The sequence below is a fragment of the Alosa alosa genome, chromosome 5, assembly GCF_017589495.1.
Source record: "Alosa alosa isolate M-15738 ecotype Scorff River chromosome 5, AALO_Geno_1.1, whole genome shotgun sequence".
NCBI classification, from domain to species: domain Eukaryota; kingdom Metazoa; phylum Chordata; class Actinopteri; order Clupeiformes; family Clupeidae; genus Alosa; species Alosa alosa.
Window position 1 is genome coordinate 17,277,446 of NC_063193.1, and position 11,515 is coordinate 17,288,960.

General features: G+C 45.4%; 1 protein-coding gene across 1 annotated transcript in view; it reads right to left on the minus strand.

The window, feature by feature from the left end:
• Positions 1-11,470, minus strand: part of ep400 (E1A binding protein p400) — a 41,196-nt gene extending 29,726 nt beyond the window's left edge. The window contains 9 exon segments of the mRNA XM_048242789.1: positions 444-584; positions 790-975; positions 1,473-1,772; positions 4,579-5,006; positions 7,180-7,296; positions 7,711-7,795; positions 8,485-8,595; positions 8,922-10,283; positions 11,142-11,470. Coding sequence (XP_048098746.1) covers positions 444-584; positions 790-975; positions 1,473-1,772; positions 4,579-5,006; positions 7,180-7,296; positions 7,711-7,795; positions 8,485-8,595; positions 8,922-10,250 — 2,697 coding nt within the window. The 5' untranslated portion in view covers positions 10,251-10,283; positions 11,142-11,470.
• Positions 11,471-11,515: the final 45 nt, after the last annotated feature.

The window sequence follows — 11,515 nt, forward strand, 5'->3', positions numbered from 1 at the left end:
AATCCGATCAAAGATTCTAAAGCTCTTGAGAGCACCTGATCGGAATAGAATGTACCCCATGTAAACAGACGGCACACATAATTGGACATTTAATCGGAATAGTTTAATCGGAATGACAAAAAAACTGTCCACGTAAACGTGGCTACTGTTTTAAGTTTGCCTGTTACTGAAAGGAATCTGGCCCAACTTGACACATCCCAAACCCCTCCATGTTTGTGTATTCTTAGTGCATGACGTGCCTAGCTGAAAGCTAGCGAGTGATGATAGTGGCTGTCTCAAACTGCCTACTTGTACACTTCTGTCTCAAACTGCCTACTTGTACACTTCAAATACTTAGTTAGTATAGTGGGTACAACGCAAGTAACCGCTCAGTGCACACTAGCAGTGTACTGATGGAAGTATGCGGTTTAAGACACGGCCAGTGTCTGAGGGGGAGGGTGTACCTGCTCGATGTTGGACCAGAAGAACTCCACCTCCCGAGCGATGGCGCCAGCGATGTGACGAAGTCGGAGCTCCTCCTCCCTCTTCACCCGCTCCTCCGTCTTTCGTTGCTCGTCATGGTAACGGGCACATGTGCGCACCAGCTGAACACAGACATGGGAGAAAGTTGACTAAATGAACGCAAGCAAACACATTTCAGACGGATAAAACCCCACATATTTGTATTAAAAAAAGATCAGCTAAGCTTTGTGGAACTGCAGATAAAGGTATGAAGCTCTAATGTCTTTGGGGTGAATTCAGTTCCTGATTCAGACCCATCATATCTCAGTTCATCAGGATGCTGCTTACCTTCTTGGCGGCAGCCATCTTCCATCGCCTCTCTTGGGCGAAGTCTGCGGCCATCCACTGCATTTCCTCCAGAAGGTAGTCCCAGTGGGACTTGGGCCGTGAAGCCTCCTGCAGCTTGGGCAGTCGGCTGGCGGACCACTGGCCCTCTTTACGCAACTCTGCAATGCGCTGGTGCACCTGGCTCTCCTGAGAACCACAGAGAAGCAGGAATGTTCAACAGAACTCAATAGAACGGGTTGAATAAAAGAAACCTGCTTATTGAACATACTAACTAGGGTATCAAATTTACAGCAACACTAAGTTCCACATGAAAGACCATAACAGAAATACAATACATCCCTTCCCCTCAATTCAATCATCATCACCCCTTGATGATTTAAAGGGCTGTTTAAAATGCTTCCTGGTATCAGTAACAAGCATTGAGAAGTTAGTGTGGAAACCATGAACACACAAGTGCAATACATGGCCTACTTATCATTCCACTGGTTTAGTTTTTGTTGGATTCAGATATACAGACCTATATTGATCATAAATTGGACATCACAGGCACAACAACTTAAATAGCTTCCAACCAACTTCACAATGCCATCATCACTTAATAAGCAGATGGGATTCAGATTTTGGGCCATTAGTGATGACACATTTTCAGACCATATTTTAGATGTCCAGTGTTCACTCCTCACCAGTTTGGCCTGCTCGGCTTGTTTGTCCTGGGAGTTCTCCTGGGACGACTGGCCAGCAGAACCCTGGGCCCCAGCGGAGATCTTGAGAGCGGACGTCCCGTTGGCAGTGGCCAGCTTGGATTGGCCGGGGTTGGACAGGGCGTTGGCAGGACGAACCCCAGCGGAGGCGAGCGGGGAGGACAGGGAGCCGGGCGTGGAGAGGGGGACGGGGGAGAGAGAGGAGCCCTGCAGGGAGTTGGTCATCAGACGCTGGCCGCCTGCCTGCGTAGGGTCTGCCAATGGACGTACAAGAGCCACCGTCTGTGGGAGGGGGGAAAGAAAGAAGGAAAGAAAGAGAAAGAAAGAAAGAGAGAAAGAAAGAAAGAAAGAAAGAAAGGAGAGATTTTATTTATAGCAACTTAAGATGGCTTCATTGGTACATTCACTTGTAAAAGTAAAACTAAACATCTTACCTACCTAAATTCACACACACGCACAGAGGCAAAGAATGTTCTAGACACTCCTACACTAGGGCTGGGACAACGCATCGACGTAATCGATGACGTCGACACAAGAAATACGTCGACGCAAAATATGAACGCCGATTCGTCAAGCATAACGTGTGCTGCTAAATAATTTTAATCTTACACCTTCAGTGTTTTTCATACGTTGACTAATCTGTGGCTGGGCACCACGAAATCAAAACCGGCCATCACACGTTGATGTTCTATGTTGTAGGCCTACTATTTAAATTAAAGATAAGATAAAATAATTTCATTGAGCCACTTTTTACTCACACAACCTTTCCTCGCCCCGCCCGCTCTCTCTCTCGTAACGAGCCCGCTGCTCCTCCTCTGCATGTGCATGTAACAAAATATTCACGATTGTTGAAGGATTGTTGTTGCCACATAGAAGCACTGCATAGAACACAGTGGGCTAAATTGCTATTAAATCCACTTAGCATTGTGACCATGCTACGCAAATTTGTTCAAAACTGCTGCATTAAAGTTAAAGTAAACTCTGTTAAGGTCTTAAGACCTGTATTGTACAGTATGTCTGTCTATTTGTTGAATGTATGTATAGAGCACCTACCAAAGTGAAATTCCTTGTGTTAGTATACTTAACATGGAGTCTGATGTTTATATATATATTTTAAACCTTTTATATTTTTTTGTATTTTGATTATTTTATATTAAAGTTATAAATCCCATCAATTTGCCTGTTCATTAATTCCTGCAAATATATAATAATGCATTCCTGCTCATGCAGTTTAAAGTAGTTTAAAGTAATAATAAAATTGGTATGCAAAGGTTACAATGTTAGGGGAAGGTTCCCTAAAAGTTGCAACGCTTTTGAACGTTATGGGACGTTCCTAAAGGTTGCAAACGGTTATGGTTAAAGGTTTCAAAGGTTGCAACGGTTAGGGAATGTTAGGGAAGGTTCTCTAAAGGTTGCAACCTTTAGATAACGTTACCAAGAACTAACGTTCCCGGAACATTCAGCAAACTTTCCATGGGAACCAAAACTTACTCAAAACTAACATTCCCAGAACGTTTGGGGAACCAAAAATAACGTTATCCCATAGTACATTAAACCAAAACTATGGTTCCCAGAACGTTCTTTGCTTTTGCTTTTGCTTTTCTCTTTCTTGCAGCTGCTTGTTTTCACATCCCGTTAATTGCAAAAGGATTCCCACACAAAAAAGTGCGTCTTAAAAATGACAGGCACTCAATTAGACATACACTACTGAACTTTATTGAATGCTACCTCTGACTAAGAATGCATTACTTTGCACTTGTATAGTCTTTTATTTTGTAATCTTAAAAGCAATAAACATATATTGCAATGTTAAAGAATTCATGTTTTTTCATTCAGATATGTAAATAAACATGTAGAAGTTGCTATTAGTGAATTAATGGGGAGATAATCGAAATCGAATCGGACTGAAAAAATGAATCGTTAGATTAATCGATGCATCGAAAAAATAATCGCTAGATTAATCGTTTAACAAATAATCGTTTATCCCAGCCCTATCCTACACACACACACACACAAACAAATAAATATAGGATATACACACATAGGATTCTCAAAATCCTCGATTCGATTTAATTTTTGAATTTTAAAGTCACGATTCGATTTGATTTTCTTTTTTAAATTATGTTACTATTAATGTATTTTGAAACTGTTTATACCGCAAACTACTAAACAGAAGACATAAACAGAAGACATAAACATAGACGTGAACATAGTGAAATGTAATAACACAGAATGATAATTTGATTAGCACACTCCGAAGAGACACAAGGTTAGTGGCCACGGAATATTAGACTTTTAATGTGCATTTTGGACCATCAAGAACTTCACTTGCAAAGTTGAGTAGCCTAAGTTAGTGTTAACTGATGTGAATGAATGAACCGCAAAATATTTCCACACCTGTGATTTCAGAGAAGCAGGAGGAGGGGGTTCGAGTTTGGTTGATGTGTTTTTTAAGTGTCTGTAGCTTAAAGTTTGAGGAGATATGAGGAGATGTTGAAGCACCTTCCGTCAAAAACAGGGTGTTTTTTCTTTCCTCTTGGCATGCATGCTGGATGTGATATTGGGGTGTGGCTGCACCCTACCTTGATTTTAAATTTCCCATAGAGGACACCCAGGAATAATTGGCAGAAAGTTAAAAAAGAGGAATATAAAATTTTTTGGAAAGGCCTTAGTTATTTCAACCTTTAAGGACACCAATTTTCTTTGGAATGAATATGCAAATAAATAAATGTTCTTCCTTTAAAAACAGGGGTCATAAGTATTGGCACCCCATTATAAATTCCCATAGAGGCAGGCAGATTTTTATTTTTAAAGGCCAGTTATTTCATGGATCCAGGATACTATGCACCCTGATAAAGTTCCCTCGGCCTTTGGAATTAAAATAGCCCCACATAAATCACATACCCTTCACCATGCAGATTGGCAATCCAAAAGATGATTTTATATTTCTCTTCTCAACTTTAGCAGAGGTGCCAATAATTCTGGAGGGTACTGTACATATATATTATACATACACAAAACTCACATACACACAAATCCACAACTCCATAAGCTCCAAGTAGTCACTGCAGGCGTGGTGGTGACTCACCGCTTGTCCAGGCTGCAGCATGCCCTGTGGCTGCTGGATCTGCTGCTGCTGGAGCTGGATGTGCAGGCCCTGCTGCTGCATCTGCTGCTGGAGCTGCTGTTGGAGCTGCGTGTGTGGGTTCACCGCCGCCAGCACGGCCCCCGCCGCCTGCAGCCCCTGCACCTTTATCTGGCCCTGCAGGGCGGCGACAGGTTGCACCTGGGCCTCCAGAACCATCTGCTGCTGCTGCTGTTGTTGCTGTTGCTGCTGCTGAGACAGGGCCAGGGCCATGGGAAGGCCCATCTGGGGCGGGCGGCCCGGCAGCTGGGGCGGAGGCGTGTGCAAGCTGGCCGCGTTCTGCACGGGAGGGCCCTTGGACGGGTCGTACTGCTGCTGGTTGGGCTTCTGGCCGGCGATCTGCACCGTCTGGGGGGTAGGGGGCATGCCGCCTGGGGGAAGGGCGGGTATCAGGGGGCATGTCAAGCAGGGGCAGGATGTAAAGATGAGTCGAATGGATTAAATAGAGAGATAAGAAGGGCATAGAGAGAAAGAGAAAAAAAAGAAAGAAAGAAAGAGAGAGAGAGAGAGAGAGAGAGAGAAAGAAAAAAAAAGAAAGAAAGAAAGAAAGAAAGAAAGAAAGAAAGAAAGAAAGAAAGAGGATATGAAGGAGGAGTGAGAGTGAGGAGGGGGGTCCAGAGAGAGATCCCTGTTCATCACCTCCAGCCATGGCAGTCACTCCAACATGATCATTCTTGCACTTCACTAAAACGCTCATTACAAACACAATCTAAGGCAAACTCATCACTGCACTATCAATACACACTCGAGCTGGAACATTGTGAGGAGATCCTTCTCTCTGAAGTAAGGGGACAATTCTGAACCGCTGCTTTTGTTGCTTTTGAGATCAGATTAATTTGTAACCAGCAGTTCCATAGCTTGTATGTCCCACTGGGAGGCATAATTGCAGAGCATGAAGTGATGCATAAATACTTAAAGAATATTCACTAAAACAAATACTTACTAAAGTGATAACTAATAAGAACTAGAAATGTACAATGACTACATTACAAATCATAAAAAAAAACAAATTGTGGAATCTACATGTTTCTACTAACAGAAACCATCATGATCATGAGAAAAATTAAATAACTATTTTTATCAAACAATAACTTTCTACTGATATCACTCCATGCATTTACTTCCACAAGACTTCATTTTTTTTTTTTTTTTTTTTAAAAAAGAAAGAAAAAAAAAAGGTTTTAAGAACAAAATAAAAGAAAACAAACTGAAAAGAGAAAAGAGGAGAAAAAGGAAGGGAAATGAAAGGATCACAGTAAGCACAAAGACACCACAGATTTAAGCATGCATGAAGCACAGGTTACTCTGGCAATAAGGGGCTGCTTTAGCCATCTCCTCTGATTTTGGGGGAGCCTTCAGGCATTGCAAAGCAGAGGTGTGTGGGGTGGGGGGTGGACAGAAGGAGATGCACAACAAAAGCTGAGGGTATGGCCTGAAGCAAGGTTAGGGTGGGCAGGGGTTTTGCTGCACAGACGACAGAAGCACAAGTTGGGATGCCAACGGACAACGGCATCATCTAGATACGAAGCCATCAGGACGCCTGCCTGCTGCACATGAAGCGAGCAACCTTTGCCAGAGGTCAGCCATAGGCATTGAGCTATAGACATAGCGGCGCTCCTCGGGTAGGAGAGGACACGGACAGGACAAAACAAACACACAGAAGTCTACGGTGCTTTTTTTCTATTCTGGTCATAGGGCATCTGGCCTTAGGAGCTTCCCTGCCAATAACTGAGGGAAAGAAGCCAAGTCGGACCGGAACTGGAGACAAAAAAAAAACGTAAGGGAAATACGGAACAAAACATGATGATGGCAAGAGAACTCAAAAAAAACAAAAACAAAAACAAGAGCCTCTAGATGGTGGACACAAGAGGACGGAGATGCACGGATATTCCAGGTTGACAATACGGACATGATGAATTCTGGGAAAGAGGGAGAACAGCAAGGGAAGAGGAGTGGAAATGACAATTACAACTAAAGTAAGAACCACAGAAAAAATGGGAAATAAAACAAATCATTTGGTGCGCACAAATATGGAATCGCTGGAAAGAGCTTTGGCGTTTATTGAGTTTTGCGCTTTTCGATTCTTCTGTGTTTTGTCATCTCGATAATCTGTGACCTTTTCTTCCAATTAGCCAAATGCGGCATCTCGGGAAAGGCTAATTTCCAGCAAAGAAGATCAGAACCAACCTTCCGAAGAAATGAATGAAGTGGCATGGTGGAAAAAACCAAACAATACATGAATGACAAAATAAAGACATGGCGTCTTCAGTTTGAGAATATGTAGGATTGGTCCTTTGTGGTCTTCGTGACTTTCCTCTTCCCTGTCATTTGGGAAATCACACTAGGAAGGCAAGATGTCAGCTCTTGCAACTGGATGACAAGTGACTAGGATATGGCTGCTGCTGCTGCTTCTGAAGTGCTGGAGCTTTCTCCAAAGGAGTGGCTGTATTTGCTTGACATGGACAGCTCCGACCGGACATCGGAAACTTAAGCAATATAAAAATAACAAGAACCGGCCTTGGCGACCCCCAGCGGCATTCCTACCTTGCGCCGTTGGCATAAGCTGCTGGAGTGGCACGCCAGGCGATCCTAAAGGACCTACAGGATGCTGGAATATCATCCCATGGCGACCAACTTCAATCCGGGATCTCTTAGCCTGATCTGGGGTGCAGAACACACAATACCCTCGTAACGGAAAATAAAAAATGAAATAATAATAATAATTTAAAAAAAAAACACAAACACACGCATACAAACACAAACACACACACAGGTACTGTTGGCAAAGAGCAAAGACCCTCTGCGCGCATTCAGCCATATAGGGGTTAGGGAGGCAGTACCCTATGAGCCCTGTAACCAAATCACACAGGCTCCAAACACAAAGCGCTGGTGTAAGGTGCTGAGTTTAAGCAGAAGCAATCTGAGGGGAAGAAAAGGAAACCAGGAAAGGTAAAGAAACTGGAGAAAACCAAAAGGGGAAGGAAAGAAAAGTTGAGGGAAAAAAAAAAAAAACAAAATAAATAAATAAATAAATAAACTAAAATCCTGTCCTCTGTCCAACGGTGATTCCCCTACCTGCTTGGACCATGGCCTGTTGCCTTTTTAAGGCATCGATGTCGACGGGGTTGGAGATGCCGCCCCCAGCCACCCCTTGATGTACCTGCAAGACAGAACGCTTCAGTCAGGAAAACTGTGTCAACTCGTTGCGTTTCAAACACAACCAGGATACTGCTGCTGCTGCTGGTTCCAAATTGCCTGGCTCAATTCAACCTTTCGGGGGCACATTTAAAGTTCACAGAGAGGAAATCACACAGGCCCCTGGGATTAAATGCAGATTGTGTAATTATTATTGATTGCTTTTGTGTCACACGTGTCTTCTCTTTTTAGAGTTAGAGAGGAAGAAGCCGAAACCAGAAGAAAAGCAAGGTCATTGAACATGAACTTCAACCGCTTACTAAATTAGATGTCTTTTTGACGCCTGCAAGGCGATTAGCTTCGAACTGCACAAGCATTATGATGCACCACGTTATGCTTGGTCCCATATGTTCCAACTGCACAGTATTATGATGTCAATGTGATATCAATTGTGACATCAATTGTGGAAGAAAAAAAAAAAGGTAGCAGGCAAATGGATACATGCAGGTCATGCATGAGCCTGGACAAACGACAAGCTGAGGTATGAACAACTATGAAAAAACTTAGACAACAACGTTTCTATTTAGACTAGATTCCTATCTAACAAAGCTTATGATGATGATGGAAAGATGCATTACGGCGATGTATTCTAAGTAACGCATCCAAAAAAATGAAAAACATCTAACGACAAAATTCTACTCGAGTCTCCATCACCTGGAACTGCTGTGGTTGAGCAGAGAAGGCAGCCGATACGTTGGGCGGGAGCTGCTTCGCTATGGCAACTGGAGTCCCTGTCTGTCCGTCCTTTCCGGTCACGACCTTCACCTGAGGGGGGGTTGGCATGGAAACGTGTATTTGAGGGCTAAGAATCTACACGAACGTGCTAAAACAACCTCTCTGCTACCGCCGCACTGCCAAACAATGACCTCCCACACACGTGGACAGGTCCTTCGTGAGAGTGTTGGGGGGAGACGACCCTTTTTCCGAAATGGAGCCTCCAGCCATGAGAGGCCTTTGAAAAATCTCGCCTTTGAAGTACTGGTTAGACACCGATTATCGGGAGGAGGGGGGGGAGAAAAAGGTGCAAACTGAACGCAGAGCAGGGTCGACGTGGAAGCCTGAAACACATGCATCGCACATCTCTCTCCTACCTCGTCGTTGATAACCTCAGACTGCTCCTCCTCGTCCTCCTCGTCCTCCAGGTCGAGGTCGTTCTGCCTCAGGTAGGTGAAGAGGGGGACACACGGCTTCTTCTTGAAGGCCAGGTAGTCCATCATGTTGCCCTGCAGGTGCTGGAGGAAGAACAGCTCGATCAGGTACTCCTTGAAGACCTCCTTCAGGCCGTCCATCTTCTTCCCGTGGTGCTCCAAGCACTGTTTCCTTAGCTGGGCCACCTCGGGGGTGGCTGGCGCGATCTCCTCCAGCTTCTTGGCCGCCGACTTCCTCATGGCTCCAGTAGGTGTGAGGGGCATGCTGGGGAGCCCCTGCGAGGGGTTGGAGCGTGACGGGCTAGAGGGAGGCATGGGGGCCGGCACCCCGAACGAGGTAGCCCCAGCTGCCACCACGCCCTGAGCGGGCTTCTCGAAGATCATGGGGCGCGCCGCCAGCTGGCCCTGGATGATGCTGCTGATCTGTGGGGGCAGGTTGGAGGTGGTGATGTGGCCAGGGCTGCCCAGGGTCTGGAGAGCGGAGCCCGTCGTCACGGGGCTCTGAGGCCCCAGGTGGTGGATGGTGCCTCCGGTCTGGGAATGGGGCTGGGAGAGTCTCCTCTCGCGTGCCGCCCCAGCCGCGCCGGGCGACGCCAGCTGGACTTGGCCAGCTGTGGTTTGTGTGGCCAGCTGTGCTAGCCCTGTGCCGTCCTGGTAGACAAAGTGCCCACTCGCGTTCGGGCTCCCGAGACTGATCTGGCGGACCAGCATGCCGGCCTCCACGAACCGCGTTGGGCTCTGTCCACACACCCCCAGCGTGGTCGCGGTGGCCGCCGGAGCTCCAGGCCGGGGCACCGCCTGCAGGGACACAGGGCTGTGCTGTGTGGGGCTCTGGGGCTGTATGGTCTGGGGCAGCGGCGAGGTCACCTGGATGTAGGAGGAGGTGCCCTCGAAGCGCCACTGCGGGGCCTGGTGCTGGAAGCCTGGCGACGCAGGATTCTGCAGAGGCAGGGGCGTAAGGGTGATCTGCTGGTTGCCCGCGGCCGTCATCATCTGGCCCACGTTCTGCAGGGTGATGTTCATGTTCTGGCCTGTCACTGGACTGCGGCTCATGATGATCTGGTAATTGGGGGACTGCGGGGCTGAGGGACTCGCCGTGGCAGTGGTGGAAGTGAACGAAGTCACTGGTGACTGTGGGTGGTTGGTGGCACCTTGCTGTTGCTGGGTAACCGCAAGGGGCTGTTGCTGCTGTTCCTCAGCCTCTGAGCTGGCCGTGGGTTTCGATCGCTGTAGTTGCCGCTGGACATTTGGTGGTCCTCCTCCATGGTGCATTGCGCAGTTCTGTAGTTATGTAGAAGGAGTAGTCTATAGGAGAGATTGGTATGATTTCAGTAATGTAGTTAAAGCTACTTCATTCATCAAGAGCAAACCATTGAAGAAGTCAACCAAATCATGCATAACATGAGCTCAGGTAAAAATGTCCAGGAACAGATGACCAAACATCTTTTAAAGAACACATCCAAGGACATCAGTTGTAGTGACAGCCAAAACAATGTCCAGACACCATTATTGCAATATTGAATGCATCCATCAATGGAACTGTCCAAATTGAATACACAAATTTATATTGATATTTGCCACGCTATACACAACATAATCCTGGAGGATAGGATAATCCCTTGGCCAATATGTGTTGACTACTTCTGATTCATTAACAATAATTCAGTATCTCATTTTATGGTAAGACTACAGACTGATTGATGAAAATTACTTTCAACGGGGTTATTTCTTGTTAGCACAAAAAAGTTAACAACCAAAACAAACCAAAATTGTGTTCAATCGTTGTTATTCCTTATGTAGGCACCACATAGTCTGACAACCCACCACTCAATTGACGTCTCGATATGATACATTGGAAGTGCTATGTCGCTACGGCCCCTATAGAGGGCTATAGTAAGGCCTATGCGTGAGCAGAACAGGCCGCCTTGCTAACGAGCGCTGTAATTTAAAACTGCGGTATATGGATAATGCAGTGCAATAGCAAAGCACAGTGAGATGTGAATGATTGTTAATTATTTCTACAACCCTCTGGTAGCATTCAAAACACTACCAATAGTCAATTCAAAAGGTAAATAATAATAAACGCTTACGGTTAGCGCTATTGGACTAGCGCGGCACATAAGATGCTAAACACAAAACACTGCCCGGCCCATGTACACTTACCTGCTACAAATTACACTTCTGCGCGCGTAACATAAACACTCAAAATTAGGGTTAACTTTACAACCGACAGTTACAGGTAAGTAATTCTACAATGACGATAATTTCTTAAAAATGCAATAAATGCTCCACAGATATTCCATTCAGAAACATGGCGGTAGCCACCTTAGTTTTTTCATTATTCGGACTAAACCCGGAAGTTCTTCCACAAGGGGTCATGGCTCATTTTAACAGACAGTCCTTTAGACCAACCATGTATCAGGAGCAAACAATGCTATCCAATGAAGTAGCTTACACAAATGTAGACGAGAAGCCTACTTGAACATTCAAGGGTTCTGTTCCGCTTGTTGATGTTCTTTATGTTCAACAATAATATC